Genomic DNA, 20,285 nt, shown 5'->3' with positions numbered 1-20,285 from the left:
TATATATAGTTATAACAGATGGAGATGTAACTTCTGGTTGATTTAAAAATTTTAACCCTCAAGAAAAAAAACAACTAATATGTTTAAACTAGATTTTCAGACAATTAATTTCATTGTGCTTATATATTGTGATTATTTATTTATCAAAAAAGTCTAACTGGTGATGTTTCATGTTCTAATTCATAAACTTTAATTTGCAAGAAAGCCGAAACCAAAGTCTTAGCAGGAAGAAAACAAAAACTGAACCCTAAGTTACAGAAAAGCTTTAAATAAGATTTTTCTCTATACTTGTTATAGCGTTGTTGCAACAGCAAACAAAAATGAAAACAAGCTCCCAGTGCCAACCTACAGGAATTGATGACTTAAGTGACTATTACTTTTTGTGATTTTGTGGAGAGGTGATTAACTTTTGCAGCAGTCACTATGTCCATTCCTTAGAGTACCAACTCGGCAAGATTGCTTTGTCGGGAAAAGAATTTTAAGGGCGTTTAACCTTCTCAATGAGACTTATATCCCAAATGCTCCAATTTGAAGCTACCTGTAAACCTTTTTCAGAAAAAACAAAAAAAAAGGCATCTCATCTTCCGAAGTTTTATGAACGGATATCTGATTTCTTAAAGAACTTTTTTTTCAACCTGATCCACCATCTGTTTGAACTCCAATAATAGGTTCTTGCATGAAAGGAACAAATATCTCACTTTAAATTGGCCACTCAGTTGGCTAGTATTGATAAAACCCCACACAACATTTTTGATTTGAAGATTTGGGGGTTTTTTTCTAAGATATAAGATTTAGGATTTATAGCTGAAATTTACTACATGGATTTTATTTTTCTGAAATGTTGTACCTATTTATGTCAATTCATTTGTATGGATTTCACTTTTACTTGTAGTTCCATGCCACACTGCTATTCTATCTGTACAGAAAACCTTTAAAGGAAATGTTCCTGACATACATGTTTTGTTTTCTGTCTTTTTTTTCTGTATCCGTTAATATGAGTGCTGCTTCAGCCAAACATTCCACAAATAAATGTACACAAAATTTTTGTGACAAATTACCAGACCACACAATTATTGACAGAAACCACACAAATGTTTATGTGAATTTAATAAAGACAAAAATTAATTATGTGAATTACTAAAACACTGTGTAATTTAGAAATGTTCCTCCTAGAAAATTCCAAAGCACACTCTAAGTTGAGAAACTCTGATATGGAAAATATATTTCTATTTTGTAGTATGTTTTTAGATTTTAGCAAGAGCATAATGAGAAACGCTGACTCTTACAGCCATGAATTTGAGGAACTGTAATTCCATTCTATGTGTGTGCCTTTGAGTGCCGTTATGGCTTCTCTGATATTTTCTTTTTTTGTATAGAGCTGTTGTAGATTTTGTGATTTTATTACAGACTAATGCAACTTAGCAATGCATTTGGGGAAATATTTTTAGCTTCTGTTACGTTCTGTAAGTTTTTCTGGACAAAATATTTGTTTGTGTAGTTTCTTATCACTGTGGGAACTGAACTTGTTTCAGAAAGTTCTTCCAGTCATACATTTCTAATACCCCTAGCCCATGAAACTCATATACATTTGTGTTTCATATTTTGGAATTGATATATGTAATGCATTTCGTGTGTGTGTGTGTGTGTATACATATAATATTCTCATCACTGCAATACCTGAGCAGCAATGACCATCTAAGTTCTAAGTTGGGTCACCATGTCCACTTCTCATAGAATTACTTGCAATACCCATATTTGTCCTTTAATGCCATAGTTAGAGAAAATTGCACCCTACCTGTCAGCTTCTCATTTGCACTTCCTACTCTGTCTCTTGGGGGGTTTTATTTTATTTATTTTGTCTTTTGTGTGTTTCCTTTTGACCCAGATGCTACTCTCCAATGAGCTAAGCTTGTTGAAATGACCTGAGTTTTTAGTGACAGTTTTCTGGTGGGCTTTCAATGACATACCAATTCAAAGTAATGACATCATTTTTGTCCCTATTCAAAGAGAACTTATCAGTTATAAGGCAGTTTAATGATATGACTATATAAATCCTTAATACTGTTTTCATTTGCTAAATTTTTTCTGACTTTTTTTCCCCTCATAATTTATTCTGATATCACTATCCTCATATTCATAGATTTGGTCCGATGTGTGCTGTCCAAGAAGGGAACCGGGTATGTGAGAAGTGCAGAGCTGATACAGGATGTAAATATACATGTAGTTCCTACAGCAGGTGGGATGCCAGGCTAGGCAGGAGTACACGAATACCATCAGAGATTGCCACAAGCTGCTCTGGTTAAAGGGCAGAGTAACAAAATAAAATGATTGAAAAGGGAAGAACTAAAACCAACAAGGGTTTATTGTTTATTTTTATGACTGTTGGTCATGAAATTCTTGATGTAATAGCAGGATATCAAGTGTAACAATGAAAAGAAAAAAAGAAGAAAAGATACACAGAACTAGGAAAGAAGTTATAACCATCAGTATGTGAGGAGCATTTTCCTCAGGAGAGCAGCAAAAATGGAATTATGAGAGTTCTGCTGCTGTTCTGGGGAAGAGCAAGTGTTCATTGTGCTTTATATGCTTATTTGTTATCTGTCCCAAGAGCATGTTTTTATATCTTTTTAACTTTTGTAAGCTTAACAGGTCACACACCAACACGCCAATGCTGCTGGCCTCTTAGCTTTTTGTTATCTCTTTAACATTAAAAAGATAGTACTGACTTGATATATGAGTAAATAGGCTTCCTTTTGCCACTCTTCCTCTATGAATATTTGGTTAATTCTGAATGGTACTTTTTCCACCATATATTCGACCTGGTGATGGCAGATTGTAGTTCTTCTCTTTCCTCTATAAGGCAACCTTATAGAACTGGTAGAGTGGTTTACCTGCTTGCTATTGCTTGAGAAATAGGAATTTAGTCTCACTCACTTCCATTCAAGTTGGAAAAGACTTTTAAGGTTATGGAGTCCAACCATTAACCCAGCACTGACAAGTCCACTATTTAAACCATGTCCCTAAGTGCCACATCTACATATCTTTTAAGTACCTTCAGGGATGGCAACTCCACCACTTTCTTGGGCAGCCTGTTGCAGTGCTTGATAACCCTTTTGGTGAAGAAATTTTTCTTAATATCCAAACTAAACCTCCTGTGGCACACCTTGAGGCCATTTCTTCTTGTCTTGTTGCTTGTTTCTTGGGAGAACAGACTGACCCCCACCTGGCTACAACTTCCTTTCAGGCAGTTGTAGAGAGTGATAGTCTCTCCTCAGCCTCCTTTTTCTTCAGTCTAAACATCCCCAGCTCCCTCAGCTGCTCCTCATAAGACTTGTGCTCTAGATAATTCACCAGCTCTGTTGCCCTTCTCTGGACTCGCTCCAGCACCTCAATGCCCTTCTTGTAGTGAGGGGCCCAAAACTGAACACAGCAGTCAGGGTGCAGCCTCACCAGTGCCACGTAAGGGGACACGATCACTGCCTTAGTCCTGCTGGCCATGCTATATCTGAAACTAGCCAGGATGCCATTAGCCATTGGCCTTTTTGGCCACTGGGGCACAACATTGGCTCATGTATCGCTGGCTGTTGACCAACCCCCCCAGGTCCTTTTCTGCTGGGCAGCTTCCCAACTGTAGTGCTTCATGGGGTTATTGTGACCGAAGTGCAAGACCTGGCATTTGGTCTCGTTGAACTTCATATAATTGGCCTCATCCCATTGACCCAACCTGTCCAGATCTCTCTGCAGAACCCACCTGCCCTCAAACAGATCAAACATTCCCACTTATCTTGGTGTAATCTGCAGACTGACTAAGGGTGCACTCAATTCCCTACTATTGAGCCCTGGGGAACCCCCCTGTGACCGTCTGCCAGCTGGATGTAACTCCACCACCACTCTTTTAGGGACCAGCCATTCAGACAGGTGTTTTTACCAAACAAAGAGTATGTCCATACATACATGGACTCAAGAGATGAGAGGCAGTTCTTGTAGGCTGCTCAGGGACTACCTTCCCAAAAGTTGTCAAGTACCTTGTCAGGTTTGTACAGGGTGGATGTCTGGATTGCAATAGGATGTCTTTATACAAGGTTGAATGTGTGTTTGACGTAAATATAATAGAAAATTGAGATAATAATATGATGCAGGCACCTCAAGGATTTGTAATAATACGATCTGTAGGAAAAGCAGAATCCATATGGAAATAGCTAAATTATTTTGATTAATAAATCTATTGCATAAAAACTGCGTATTACAGAAAGGTTGAAATCTGGTGAATAAAATTAGTATAAAAAAAGTGTATCTAAACATACTTTACATAAACATAGCAAAGCTTTTCATGGAGATAAATCATTTACAACTGCATTTTTTTAATGCAAAAAAACCCAACATGAAAGTGAACTCAAATCTAGAGTTGTATCTTTTAGGTTGATAAGTTCTTCCTCCCCTCATCTCGGTAATAGGCTTCAGTCATATCAATCCCACACAGTTTCTGTGCATTTTGACAAAATAATGCTAGACGTATATGTCTTTACTCTTATTTCCTAACTGCAGATATATATGTCATACTACAAATCTAATTTCATTTTTAATGAACCACACATTCTGCACAACTCCCTGATTAAGGTTTTGCACCCTAAGAATGGAACTCTTATTTGATTTGGTTTTTTAAATTACTATATCCCATATATATGCTTCATAAAGCAAACATGGCTTTGTGGAGATAAAATCATTTGTATAGGTCTGATTGATTTTGCATATGTTTTTTTACTCTAAAATTGGTGAGCTATGTTAAAGATATATAAATAAATGTTACTTCTTTCTCTCTCACATTTTCCAGACAATTATATTTCAGTACTGAGTATGAATTCACATAGGAATCAACAGACTTGGAATTCATAAGACTGACAAACCACTGGGCAAAATTACAAAACTATAAAAAATAAATTTTTCATTTTACACTCATTATGTGTTCTTGTTATGGATGTATGTGGGAGAACAGCTTTACAATGAGCCCATTCAAGGACTGTTTTGGAAAGCCTACATAGGAATACCATCGCAAAGTCGCCTTTACCATTGTTCTAGCCTTTTGGAAGATCCCAGAGTCCAGCTCACCCCACGTGGGTGCAGTGAACTGCTGGGAGTCACCCTGCATGCTACGGTTCCCCAATATTTTGGCATGGCTTGTAGCCTGATGAGCACAGTAAAGCATGTTGATCCAGTTCCCCTTCGTGGATTAGAATCAGCCCCGTAAGACAGTCCCACAGAAAACCGCTAGCTACAGCTAGAACAAACCTATGCATTTAAATTATTGTGTGTGTTTAGTTAATGAAGAACTCATATTTGTCTATTCAAAAAGACAACATCTGTGTTCAGACTTGTTTGATTCTTCTTCACTTTTTCTCTCTAATCCTGAATGCATTTACATGATATTGCAGACTCTGATAAGCTTTTTTCGGTCTGTGGGTAGCTCAGTCATTTCTTTTTCTCTGGTTAGTGGCAGGTAGACGTGGGTTTTTTAGCCAGTTAGCTGCTTCTTTATTCAAAAAATCTGTTCTCTCTGATGGTGTCATTATGGTTACAGTAGTAAATTCCGTTATGTACAGACTCATCTTCTTGCAGTATCTGACGGTGTTTTCTTTAACAGTCATGAGACTCAATGCCATACTCCAAATTTTCTGTGATAGCCTCTCCTCAGGTTCTATCATCTGTCATCACTACAGACATGTCTATAAGTCTTCTATAAGATTATCTTGTTGCTGAGCCCTTTTACTCATCTGGACATCTTTTTTTTTTTTTATGCAATACTTGTTCTTATAGCTGAAAAAATGAGTGGACTTCTATCAGGCATTCAGCGTTAATACTGCATTTTTTATGTCCGTCCTCCTATAGACTTCAGTAAGATTACTTTTGTGAGTAAGGGTTGCGAGATTTGTTCTTATATCACACACACATATGTATATATATACGTATATGATTTTTTCAGAACTGTGCCTACACTTCTGTAACCCTGTTTCCTTTCACTCTCTGGCTTTAATAATTATTATGATAACACACTTATTTTCCGTATTTCTGTATGATTCAGTATTTAAGTATGCAGGCTTTCAACAAAAAAAAAAGCAATTTGTTTTTATAGCACTGCTGAAAGAATCATTTGTCTGATGTATATGCATAACTGCAAAAAGCTTCTATTCTGAGAGTGCTTGAAGGATGTAAAAAACAGGAGATAATTTCAACAAAAAATGGAAAAATTCCTTATGAGTTAATTTAAGAGTAGAAAAATAATTAAAAGAGCTAACACAAAATATTTTGAATAATTAAACTAAAACTAGAGATAAATATATCATTACCTAGATTAATCCTAGGTTAATTAGTCATCAGAAAAACCTCTTTGATCCTTAATGAACAATTGAAAATGGTTACATTCTTATTTAAACAGGTAGTGAGGAATTGATTCTTATTGTCAGAAAAGGACACTTTATCCTGAGCAGCCACCTGACATTTTTAAGCACTTGTCAATTAGTTTGGAGAAAAAAGGGAGGATTGTTCATTTTTTAGTTACTAGAGTATCAGATTCTATGTTACAAATACTAGGACAAGAAAGCAGAAAGATCTGGCAAGGAAGTACAATAAATTAGTGGCTTAAATACAGTAGTTCTTTTTCCGAATTTGTGACTTTTTTTACAAGCCCAGACTTGCTGATTTCTCCTGGTTTGGTCAAGTAAAACCACTTGCTTCCTCTTGTTTCTTTCCTAGAAGGATTCATAGGAATCCTTCACTGTCTTGCTGGTGGTTTCTATTTCTAAGAGAAGAGCAGAAGCCTGCATGGCTGAGCTATGAGATCACCACTTAGAGCTGATCTTATTTTATGCTTCAGAAATATTGTGTCTTCCATACTGGACTTGAGTTGATTTCATCAGCTCTGGTTTGAGGAAGGGCTCAGACCCTCAATAACAAAGTACCTTTGTGGAAGCTGTCAAGCCAAAGCTATTGCTCTGTCTGGGGAAAGTACTGGCTAGGAATGCAGCTTGGCTTTTAGTGCAAGAGCATTGGTAATGTAGTTTGATCACCAGGTTGAAGTAGAAAAGGTGTCTAGTGTGTAGGCAGCAATCAAGTCATGCACAACAAAAAATTTGGGGAATTGAATGTAAATGAAAGGTCTTGATCAACAATTTGTTGGAGAGGGATTGCTCTGAGGAAGACTGGTCAGTGGCTGTTTAAGCAGCCTGATGGGAGTCTTGAAGGGGACATCATTTAGATGTCTTGTGGGAAGAATTCCTTTTTGATTGTCTATTAGGAAGCATCACCACTTTTCTAGAACTACTCTTTCCCAAAGGTTTTTGCAGACATCGGTGCTCATCTACTTACTTCCCTTCTTGATAGACAGAGTTTTTTCATTTCATAGGAAAAGAGTCTGTAACAAAAGGGGCAGGCACTGAATAAGCACTGTAGGTAACAAACAGGTGCAACCATGAGCGAGACTGACAGAGCAGTCCTTAAGCAAATAAACTAGTGAACTGTAAGCTTAACTGAGAGTGCTTCTGCTGATTAATTGAACAATTAATGATCATTAATCCAGGGGGCTTACAGTCTTATGTATATGTTGTTCTGCTGTTTACTTATCAGCTGTAACTATCTGCTATTCAGTTTTTGCTTACATTAATTTACTGTGTTGTAATTTGACTAATGAAGTCCATTTAAGAAATATTTACATAACTTCAAAAGGTAGAACTGGAGAAAATTTTTGAACAGTGTCAATATAAGGGCTTCAAAACAGCTGTGTAACCTGTGCAGAACCGAAACATAGACTTTTGACCAAGTATATCTATGAAAAGATCATTGGACATCAATATGTATAGGAAAGAAATGGCAGACATGAATAACTACTAAATAGTTACTAAACAGTATCATAAGCCACATCCTAATGTCATGTGATTTCAGTGATATTTATGAGGCAGCTGATGTTAAATACAATTCTGGGCCAAATCAATGTATAATATAACTTTGCATATGTGTTCTCTTTGACTTCAGAGGATTACAGTGGGAATAACTATGGCCTCACAATTCAAAATCAAATCCGTATTATAACAATCAGCCTACTGTCTGATGGAAGAAACAAATCTTTCTAGAAAATGCATTGGATGTATATATTTTTTATATCTGCTTGAGTTTCTGTGTACATATATTTATATACATACAAACGCACACTTCTATGAGTGATGTCTTTCAATAGTGAAATAGTCTCTGCTTTCATAATTAAGGTATTTATACTGATCACTAAATTTCTCCTCAAGATGGGAAGATGGGGAGCATTAGTGCATGCTTTCACCTTTTTTATAGTTTGAAATCCAGAAAAAAATTCCTTCTTGAACATTTTTAGTGTTTAGGCAATCACTACCTGTGCTGCCAAGGCTTATTGAAAGCAGCTGGATGCCTGCCTCTGTCCTCCCCCTTTCTTGGAACTGCTGCCAGAACAGGTAGTCAGAAACAGAAAGCAGAGAAATATTTGAGCATCTGTGCTCTCTCTCTCTCAGGAAAACATCTGTGGCTTCCATAGGAAGCACTCATTTTTTCCCATCAGCTAAGACTCTGGATACCCTTGGGTCTGGTTTTGGCACAGCAAGCCAAGTAGGATGCAGTTTATGGCTTAAAACTTACAAGAGAAGTCGTTCAGGCAATCCCATCCCTGGCAGAACATTGAGAGAAATTCCCCAGGCTGCAAGCCACATATGGGTCTCTGACCTTTTATTAGCACACCATGGGAGAGGTTAACAATTGTTGAAACTTCAGTCCTCCCTTTGACATACAAATACAACAATACCAAATAGCCTTTCCAAGACAAGCATATTTAGGGCACAACATGCTTTTTAGTACAGGGTTCAACGTAGGGGAAAAAAAAAACCAAAACCAAAAACCCAACCCAAAAACTTAGAATAAGAAAAGGATATGTTCATATGATACTGAAACCTGAATTGGTATTTTTTCCATCATTCTGCCATTGTTAATAATATAGTGATTTGTGAGAGTTTTTTAAAACCAATCTAATCATGAGATGGAAAAAAATTCTCACACCATTTTTAGCTCTTCATGTGGTCAGTTCCATGAGTTATGGAATTAAGATTGCTCAATAGCTGGAGTGAAATAAGAAATGCATGCAATGATGTGATTTTTAAGGATGTCTGTTGTGTTTATCCAAGTACATAAATGTTGAGATATTAAAAAAAAAAGTATGGATTCAGATTTATGGATATGAGGCTTGTCAGAGAAAAAAAACACAGAGGGCTAAATCTAAGTCTTTTTGAAATGTCTTTGTCTTCTCAGCATTACTGTAGTGAATGAAACTATCTGGGATTTTAGTAAAACAGGGATTGGAAAGTAACTCTTTTTTGGGGAAACAGAGTAATTGCTTGTTTTGCAGCTAAGAAACTGTAAAGGCTAAATGTCTTGCTCTATGCTGCCTAATCTATGCCAAAGAATGCAGATTGAATAGCCCAGCATCCCAGGCTTTTACCATAACTACTCAATTACTCTTTCAGTCTTAAAGGCAAATGATTTTGACTACGCAGTCCCATGGCTTTAGTGTAGAGCATGCTGAGTGTAAAATGGGAGTGAACTAGCTCATGCTTCTACCAGCAGCCTTTGCAGCTATTGACTGAAGAGCCAATGCAAGCTGATCTCAAATGTAATAGTCCTATGACTGCTCTAACAGGAAGCAGGTTCAACCCTGTCCACTGGCAGAAACATCATAACATCATATTCTGCTTTTCATTCTTCTACTAAGGTGAAAACCACATCTGAGACTGAATCAGAAAAGTCTTATGCAAGGTTGGTTATTGCAAAAAAGAACATTGCTAAGTTGTGGTTGCTCCACGTGCTAAGAAGTCACATCTTTATTAACCACTGTTTGGAAATTAGAGCTTAGCAAAAGTTAGGTAGAGGTGAAGAGTGCTTTTGTATTCACTTTGAATAAACAAAAATACCAAGCTGGTGGAGAGCCTGCACTGAAGAAGGATCAAGTACAGCTACACCAGAGACACATGCCTGTCTAACCATTTACACAGCAGCTTCCTTACATAACTGATTCCATCTCTATATCATCCCTGTAGCCATCCATTATATAATGAAAGTTTTAGTTAGAAAAGATATTGTTGTTTCCATTACCCTGAGCACTAGATTGTCATCTTTTCTTTTTGTATTAGTCTTTTACATGGCAGAAGATTGATCTTCTTCCCCTTCTGAGTGGTTTTTTGTTGTTTGTTTGTTGTTTTCTCAAGAATGCACAGCAGAATTGCTTCAAGCTTTCCTACAGGTCAGCTTTTCTAAACCTTTTATAATTCTTGTAGTCTACTTCATGACTATATCCAGCTTATCTATGGTTTCCTTAAAGACTTCACCAACTTCCAGTAGGCTGGATCAATACCTGTGGGCTACATGAAAAGCTTCTGTTAATATCTTCCACATTGATACTGACATCTTTTTGTATCACCACTGTTTGGTTGAGTCATGTTGTGTTTACAAACTCCTCTAACTCTCAAATTTTTTTTTATGTACTCCTCCTTAATGATTATTCCTCATGGCATACTTGGTTTCTCTTAAGTTTAGTATCTTCCATTTCTATTAAATCACACATTTTCTTCAACATTTCCAGATTTTTTAAAATCTACTATAAAATCTCCCATTTTTCAGGAAAAGAGAGATGTTTCATATTTTTTTGTATTTTAGAAATGTTATGATATACATGCCTGATTTTTCATCTAAATTATGATTATCTCTCATTTTGTGATATAATAATTTATTCTTCTTTCATGAATGTCTCTTCTAGCACTCGGTTCTGTACACTCCAGAAAGAAGTTTCATTTAGACCATAGTCCCCTAGTTTTCCTAGTAAAAAGTCACATAGATTACTTCCATTAATTTTTTTTCTCTAACCTACTTTAATACCATTACATTGGCTTGACATAATAAGTTGGAATATGAATGATTTACCCCATTTGAATACATTTGTGGTTTAATGTCAATAACAACTTCTTTCATATAATTAAAAGATGATGAGTTTTGGGAACAAATGGGAGTTTCCTCAGACAAGAATAGAAGCAACAAGCCAGCACACAGGAAGAGTGTCTTGAGAGCAGGGAAGAGAGACACCAACAGCCAGGAGATCCTACTTTTCCATGTGAAGGGATGGACAGAGGGCTTGATTGACCTCAGCACATTTTTCTTCTCCTTGAACTTAAAAACAGTCAGAGTTTACTGCCTTTGGCCTCAAAAGAGGGTTGGCCAACAGGATGGGTGTGTTCTGTCTATCTTTGACTTGGACATGTATCTTCTATGGCGAGATTTTTCCTTCATGGTATAAATGAACATTAACCCATTTCCTTCATTCAAAAGTGGCTGCTTTTTTGGTTGGTTGGTTTGGTTTGATTTCTTTAATGCTGAGAACAACCTTCCATGTTCTCCATTTTTAATTAAAGGATTAATTTCTCCTTACAACATGTTAGGTCTAAGAGCAGTCTTAATCCTGGGTGACTTTTAGCCTTGATCTTCCCCTGTTTGTCTTGAATGCTGTTCTGGTGTTCACTCTACTAGAAATCTTGTCCACTTGTCACTCAATTGTTTTATCCCTCTCTGCACATTCTTAATCCTTTCTTTCACATTTGCTGTTAGTCACAGTAGCCAGCTTTTCCCCATCACTTCTCTTCAACATCTGCAGCAAAGTTTTTCCCGTCAGTGATCTAATGTCTGTGGGTTATAATTAAAGGCTGGGATTACTTTTTTAATATTTTTTCCTCACACACAATGGAAAAGTTTCCATTTTGGAGCTTCTAGCTAGTCAACTTTTTCTTAAGAGAATATTTAGTATACCAGTGAGTGAAGATCACTTTGCAGCCCCCTTTGTCAGAACTCTCCAGGCTGATGGACTGCTCTTGGTTTTGTTCATCACCCTGCCAGGGTGCTTCTGCACTATAGCCACACTCTGAAATGAAGGCATCCATATAGAAACAAAGATTATTTTGTGTCTGCTAATGATGGAGAAATTGGACACTGACTTACCTAAAATTTTTCCTGCAATTTCAGTATATTATTGTATTAAACTTACATAAAAAATGAAAGGATTGAAGAGATTGAATTATCTCTGGAGATGCTTATCTGGGGAATGTTACAGAGCCAGATACTATCCAGTCCAAATTGTGAAATGTTTAGCAATTTTTCTTCTATGTTCAAACTACAATTTTTTTTTCTGTAGCTCTAATTTTTCTGTATTTTCAAGCAAAGATGAAGGTATAAAGGAGAGCTCTCTCCTGCATGCATCATCTGGTGCCCAAACTCATGTAGAATATTGGATTTAAAAGCATTCAATTCTTTAAGCCTAAGATAACAATATAAATTTGATAAAATGTAGGATCTGTGCAGTAAACTATCAGTTCAGTTAAAATGAGCTTTTTTTTTTTAATAAGGGAGATTAAACTGCTCTTTACATATAATTTAAATAATATCTTGTAAAGTGAAATACTTCTTTGCAGATGACTGGCTTACCCTCCAACTTGTGTTTGAGCTAGAAGTGATGCAGTGGAGTGTATGCAATTATGCTACAGCTGCTGACAGGCATAAAGTAAATGAGATGTTTCATCTCAGTGGGTACATTTCCTGTTTAAATGTTTAAGAAAATAAACTCAACAGCTTTAGCCAAACTGAGACAGGGCTATCTCAAATATTTCATTTCTGCAATGAACATCTATTAATAACTCTTTCAATCTCATTTGGCCTAAGTCTGCAAAAGATTAAACTGGTATGTTTACAGATTGAGTAAATTTTGTCATCTTGTTTTGTCATCAGTTTGTTAACTTTTCCGAAAGCTTTATTTTTAACTGTTGATTGATAATATAATAATTGAGAAAATTTCCATGGCTGTTGTTTCTCAAATCTGGGGGGAAATGGAGGCTGAAAAATTACATAACATTTGAAATAAAAAAGGTGACATTCAAAATTAGGGCCTTTGAAAACTGTTGATCTTTGAACTTGTTTTTCAGAACTGTGTTGTCAGAAATGAAACTAAAGCAATATGAAAGAAATTCTAAAATACTGTTGTGCTCTAGAATGTGTAACAAAGTGTAAGCTTTGTTTGCAGGTTTTATGACATTTTTAAGCAATGATGATAATTCATAAACACTATTTTTTTTTAGAATTTATTTGCAAAAGAATGAAACAGACTTGGTTCAGAAGTTATTTTTAAATATGCACTGAACAGATAAAAAGAATTTTTCTGTTTAGCATGGTTTTACTTTGAGGACAACTTGAAATAGATAAACATTTTAAAATGATCTAGAAATTTATAGATGGAATTAGGTAATGCTTTGGAAAGTATTATCAGATGTTTCAAAAAAATATTTTAAGACAAATTTCATACTGAAGAGATGCAGAGAGTTTATATATATGTTAATTATTATGATGTTGATACCATCTCCAGCTTACATTAGCCCATCATGAGGTGAAGATTTAATAATTATTAGCATGTTTCGGAGTTCCAATTCATATGACTGACAGCAAAGCTTCCCACTTTAGTGGATTTTTTATCTTTTGGGGAATGAGGTAAAACCTTCCTAATCCTAGTGCTTAGGTTGTGGATTATTCTGTGACTCAAGAGAAAAGGTATTTCATAGGTAACAGTTCAGTAGGATACATTTATCTCCACAAGTGATTTGAGAGGCTGGCTTCTCCTAAGGACATGATGCCAGATAACATGGTGAATGCACATAAGGCATTTTAGGTCTAAATATAACTGCGGTATCACTGCTGTGTAAAAATCCCCATGTATTTAACTGAGGAATGTGACTTAGTAGCTTGTGTGCAATGCCAGGAAAGACAGAGTAAACCTGGTGCTGTGCTGAGATTTAGCAGCTTATGTGCTTGCTAGCTCAGGCATCTCTGCAGTGCACTTGATTTCATAGTGGGGATGTGTCCAGCTGTGAAAGCAACTGAGAAATAGATATCCTTCCTCCAGATCTTTCTTTCTCTTTCCTGCATAGGTAATATAAGCCTTTTAAGGTATGGGGGCTTTTGCAGCCTATGTTTTCATGCATTATCCAGCTTTAGAGTCTCAGACCATATTTTAATAAAAGAAGGAATGTTTAAAACATTTAACATAATAAAAGGGAGATATATATATATCTCTTTCCTATTATTTTCTCATTATTTGCTTGTAATGAAGTATAACTAGGGAGGTGTATCATGGAAACAAGAAGCCATTCTGTGAGTGAATTATTGGCCCATACAGGATTAAGCCACTTTGTGGGTGTTGAAGATACTTGGCTTAATCCTGTATGGGCAAACAAGGTCTTAATCACAGAATCATAGAATAGTTAAGGTTGGAAGGAACCCTTGGATCATCTGGTTCCATCTTCCCTGCAATGAGCAGGAACATCAAATACACACCTTGTTCTAGGTCAGGGGAATGCTGAATCTGTGAGACATGCTGCACCAATAATCTGAATGCATGTTGTGAACCCTGATGGAGGTTTTCCAGACATCCTGCTACTCTTACAGAAATCTTGGACAAAAGCTGTGAAGCCACTTCTATTGTAGCTGTCCCTGTTCCCTCGTATCCACATTTTCTTCACCAAAAAAAAGAAAAATTGTCTTCCCACTTTCTTCTACATATATTTCCAAGTATATGGGAGTCATCACACGGAGAAGAAACTGTACTGTTTCTTGGTTTCCCTTTCCAGCTATTATTATTGCAGTTTTTTTGCTAGTGCAATCTTCTTGATCTGTGCACTGTAGAAGATTAGTGATTTTTGCCTCTGCTGTTAATGTCATGACATTTCTCTACAAGACTGCTCATCTTGAAACATTACACTGAGAATGAAGATCCATGCATTTGTTACCCTAATCCTGACTTCCAGAAATAGTCAACCTCTTTCCCTACTTCTGAGAAATATATTTTCTATCTCCTCTGTGTATTTCAGCACCTGTAACAGTCCTCTGTAGAGAAATGGGAAAACAATGGTGGTATTAGTGAAAAATACATCTTTGGGTACTTATGAAATATGAAATAGTTTTTTTGACCATTTTATTATCAATATTAGGGGGTTTTTAACTGTTGTATCAGTTAATGATATCCATCTTTACTAGGAAAGGACAGTGACATTACCCAGACACAGCCTTCTCAGACAAAGTCTAAAAATTACTCTATCATTACTATTGATAGTATGAAATGATGTCTGGTGCCTTTGAAGAAGCCATGTGCAGATTGTTATATAAAGAATTTAAAAAGAGCCTTAATGATGTTTGATTTGAAGTATCAGTTAAACATTTCTCATATCACATTGACAATTCTCAGCACACATTGAGAGAACTAATTGTTTATCATATTTACCAGTACCAGGTCCACTTTATGATGTGAACAGCCAACTTAATGAAGTATGTGGATGTGCTAATCTTCCTGAGCTCTCTCCAGAGCCGGGAATACATTCCCCAGCACTGAGATGTTCAGAGAAGTCAGTGTCATAAACATGCCCATTTGCATGGTGTTGTACCCCAGAAAGAGCAAATTCGTTGAACAGTTGCAGGCTGTCTCTGCAGTAAAATTTGAAGTGAACAAGTCTGGGCAGAGTCTGACAAATGTCAGGAAAGTATCTGAGGTGTTGTGGTTCAAGACTCTTCCCCCTCCCTAAAGCAGGAATATCTTTGGACATTTGACTACATTTTTAGACCAGTGTCTAAAACCTTCTAATTCCATCCAGATGAAATCTGCAAGAAGAAAGACACTATGTCTAAGCATCTCAGATATACAAAGACATTATAGAAGAGAAAATGGCAGAAAACATTAGTGTTCAGCAACAAAGCTAATCATGCAGAAGTGGGTGCCTGAATTTAGCTAATGATTTTAAACTACTTTACAGCCTAATAAACTTAGATTGCTCCAGTGGGAATTTCCTGTGAAGAGCAGACTCAGTCCTGCAGTCAATCCATTAGTTAAGCTATCTTTCTTCTTGTGAGTAATGTTATTTGCATTTCTGTAGGCTTATTCAGAGAGAGAATATGGCTGTATGGAAATAGACTGTATGAAAGGAAGTAATGTAAATATTTGTAAGAGGACAGTACTCTTCCAGAAGTCTAAAGGACATTCTATAAGTAATCTGTAGTTACTTCAACAGGTAAATGTAACAAATGTTTATACTAAGAGACAAAAAGTTTGTATTTATCTTGACTGAATGTATGGTTGAGAGAAATTCTGCATTAAGGCCTGTTCCATATATGACTACTGTCCACAGTAATTTTTAATTTGAAGACAGAAGTGAAATTATGTTCTTATGTAATCTTGTTTGTGGGAGAACTTTTCTCAGTATAAAAAAAGAGAAAGGCATACTATTTCATTCTCTCTTCTTATTTCAAAACTGGCTGAATTAGGAAGCTGATATGTGAATATTTTTATCAAAGGACAAATATTAATGAGTTTGGAGAATATAATAAGGAATGAGAATTTCTGTGACAATAATTTAGAAAGAGAAAAAAAACCAAAACCAAACAACCAAGTAAAAAAACAACTGTTAGAGTGTGAGAGTGTTGGACAGAAAATACAAAATACCTGCACATAGGATTCAGGAAATATGTTTTCCTGAGGGCATTAGAAAAATACTGGTCAACTATAGTTCAACTTGTCTGGTAGAATGCTCTTTGCTGCTTCCTGCTGCCCACACTATTGTCTGCTCAGAGTTCTGGCACATATCATCACAGCTTTCCATTGCTGACATCACCTGATTGCACGATTCATTCAAGTGAGTTAAGCCTAGTAACTCCAAAATATGTAGCAGCAGTCAAAAGAAACTGAACTCCAACCTACACAGCAATTTTCTGCTTGGTAGCCCCATACAGCTGGCTCTGCTCAGGGTAGCCAGTGTTACAGCAGTAAAGCCAGCCAGAATTGCTGTAATTCAAGGGAAGATGTGGCCTCTTAATTTTTTATCCTGATGTTTGGGTTTTACTTAAACCCCCATCCCCCACAACCTTGCAGAATTATTGTTTCCTGAATACATTGTTTCCACAAGTACTGGCAGTCCTGACATTGATAGGCAGTGAATCAATACTTTCATGGAATCATGAAGCCAAAATGGTTCTGCAGATCCACAGTGTGCAGTATGTGGTTTTCCATTTTGGATATAATAACTGCAATTTGAAATACTCTCCCACAAGCATCGATTGCCTGCTTTAGGAAATTCACAATAGAGACTTTAATTAGGAAAAAAGAAACTGCATCATGCCATTTAAAAAGGAAAAATTCGCACAAGATTTTTTTTTTTCCAGTTTTGGGCTATAATAGCAATAACTGTCTTTAGCTGAGGACATTTCCTGGGGCTTAATGGCCCATGGTTTTGCTTCTTCAGGTGATCATCATCATCTCCCAACAGTCATTAATCCCCTACAAGTGCCCTGCACCTCAGTCATTAAATGTGCTTAAATGTGCTTTTTCTGAAAATGAAATACTTCTATATTTAATGCATCTTCCAGGAATAGGAGTGATCTTTCTGAGGTGACGAATGAAAGAAATTTAGTAACGTGTCAAAGAAGTACTAATTATGACAAGTGGATAAGTTCTGTTTCTGGAGATAGCATGACAAAGTATTTTTCCACAGTAAGAGCATGTTATGTGTAAGTCATCATTTTACATATGTCATGATTCACACTCATCCCAACTGCATAACAGCCAAATCAGGAATACAGGTAGTTATTTGTAGTTAGATTTTTTTTGCAGAGTGTCTCAGTATAAAAATAAAGCATCTCACAAAACATGGATAGTGTGTGCCTGCAGCACTGCTTAGAAAAAAACTTTCCATTCGTAGCTGTAAAAACAGAGCTGTGCAGTTTTACAAGGTGTTTGTGATAATGCAAGAAAAGAAAAGAAGTTAAATCTTTTCTACCTAAGGTCTGAAACTCTTAGAAATAAATCTTCTGGTGAGCATTTTATGCGTCTCTTACCAATAGGTCCTCAAGTACAGCACCAACTGCATCATCAGATTTTTAAACACAGTAGACTGCCTACCCTTGCTCAAGTAGAATTAATGCCTTCAACAAAAGCAGTTGAAAGGAATTTGTCTTGATTGAATGAGAATTGAATTTTATTTTATTTTATTTGAATTCTACTTACTGATACAGTGTGTTATTTTCATCCTGTGCTAAGAATGCATAGCTGTCCCAGATTGTGAGAGGGATCAGACCTGATCCTGTCACATTGCCTTCACTGAGTGAAAAATTAGTACCTCTTAGGTATTATGGTAATTTATTATTTATGTTGGACATTGTGATCTCATGTACCTCAGTGAGTGACTATGTAGATGAAAACAGAAAGAACTTTGGGCATGCATTGTTAAATGTTGAATGTTAGATGATGTTATTTGTAAAATTTGAGCTCTCCTAGTCAATACTCTTTGATTGCAGATTAACCTGAAAAAGAAATTATTATAACCTGACTTCACAATTTCTTTTCAAAATTTTCTGTTCCTTCAAACAAACAAAAAATCACACGAACAAAGTATCTTTCAGTATAAATGGAACTCACAGTAAAAAATTTCATTTACTTCAGTAACCAATAACAACTGCCTTAATTTTGCAATTTTCTGAGTTAGAATAATTTTTCTGTGTGAAAGTCAAAGGTTTCTTTCAGAAATACAAAATGACACATACCTACATATGCACACACATTTTATCTGGCTCTCCTTCTTGTTTTTTGGACAGAGCTATTACCTGAGTTAGACTTCACTCTAGAATTATTCCTACTCATCCTAAGGCAGTTTTCAGCAAATAAACTAGTGAAAAAAAGTTCTTAGATCTCTCATTGAGTTCACTGACTAAGAAAAAATAAAATTGCACAGAGCCAAGGACAAGACAAAAAGGATTGCACCTTTAAGTTGTTTCCAATCTACTTTATATCTCATCATAAATAGCAGGCTGGGAAATAAGCACTGATCTATTGTACTGCAGCTGGAACACTTCTTTTGCCATAGATTCTGTTTAAGGCTACTTTGATTATTTGTACCCTATCATGTAACTTACAGTGTCAGCATTCTTCAAACCATTTGTCAAAATTCAACAGGAATGCACACAAGAAAGAGTCAGAGAAAAAAGAAAGCTTTTTTCCGTGAAATTTTTTTCTGTGAAATTTTTTCACTTTCCTAAAGTGCATTTATTAGTATGCTTAGAATTCTTGTATAATTTTTCTACTTAGGAGTTCTCTGTTTTCACCCATTCATTATATTTACAGATAAGTAGAATTAAAAAAAAAAACACAAAAACTTATATAATATTTCTCATTTTATATTCTGTGTTGTAGGTCTTGTTTTCCCTCTGTGCTGCATTCTGGGGAATCCAAATCATGAAGCGGATCACTTCGTGCAAAGATAAACGTCACTGAAAGAGCAAATCTATCTCTTTAATTATGGAAACAGCACTTTAGAATAATGTTCTAAGTTCCTTGGAATTAATCAACCATGAATCTTACCTAATTGCAATCAGTTCAGTTATGATAGGAGAGGTTTGTGATTTGGTAAGAATGTTTGAAAGCTTCTTTAGAGGGCGTATTCATTTTTATTTGATTTTTTTAAAGAAATATTTAATTTCTCCCCAATTTAAATAAAACGTTCATTCACAACATGGATTTTTTACGTTCATAGGATTGCAAATTTTTGGAAACCATGTAAAACTAATTTCATTTTTGCAGTAATTTTGTTCGTAATTATATGTGAAAAGTATTTTTCACAAGAGGAATTATTAAAATCATATTTGTTGTAACCCGGTGTAAAGTGACTGACTGTCTTCCTAGTGAGGCTAAACATAAACATATGTGAATGTCGGTTTTTCTGTAATGATTGAATTACACCAGAATCTCCCTGTCATGCCCAATTCAGTGTTCATAACATACAGCTACATGAGGATGAGTAGTCGTAGCAAGAAAATGATTAAAACCAGCATGATAAAATAACTCGAACTAGTATGAGTTGAAACATCTTAAATAAAATTGGCTGATGTATGTGTTGTATAATGCAGACATGCCGTTTAGGGAGAATTATTTATGGAGTACACCTGTGTTGCCAACTTTAGATACTTATAAAGCCAGAATTTACATGTGGGTATCCCATTGACTAATGTTACTCACATGACAAAATATTTGTGAGGCTGGGCTCTTAATTTCTGGTAATTTCCTGCCTGGGTTATGTCCGGGGAGATGCACATCTTGTCTTTCAGGAGCTGTTGGAAAGACGGTTTGTACTAAGATAGGAAAATTAAATACAAATGGTAAAGGG

General features: G+C 36.0%; 1 protein-coding gene across 1 annotated transcript in view; it reads left to right on the top strand.

Moving 5' to 3' along the window:
* The window catches only part of AGMO (alkylglycerol monooxygenase), a 187,949-nt gene extending 167,922 nt beyond the window's left edge, over positions 1-20,027 (top strand). Inside the window, exon 13 of the mRNA XM_027684772.1 lies at positions 19,316-20,027. Coding sequence (XP_027540573.1) covers positions 19,316-19,396 — 81 coding nt within the window. The 3' untranslated portion in view covers positions 19,397-20,027. The remainder of the gene's footprint in view (positions 1-19,315) is intronic.
* Positions 20,028-20,285: the final 258 nt, after the last annotated feature.

This window comes from Neopelma chrysocephalum, unplaced genomic scaffold, assembly GCF_003984885.1.
Source record: "Neopelma chrysocephalum unplaced genomic scaffold, ASM398488v2 Primary Assembly neopelma1_67, whole genome shotgun sequence".
In the NCBI taxonomy this organism is placed as follows: domain Eukaryota; kingdom Metazoa; phylum Chordata; class Aves; order Passeriformes; family Pipridae; genus Neopelma; species Neopelma chrysocephalum.
The sequence above is the reverse complement of the archived record's forward strand: the minus strand, read 5'-3'. Positions and strand labels throughout refer to the sequence as shown.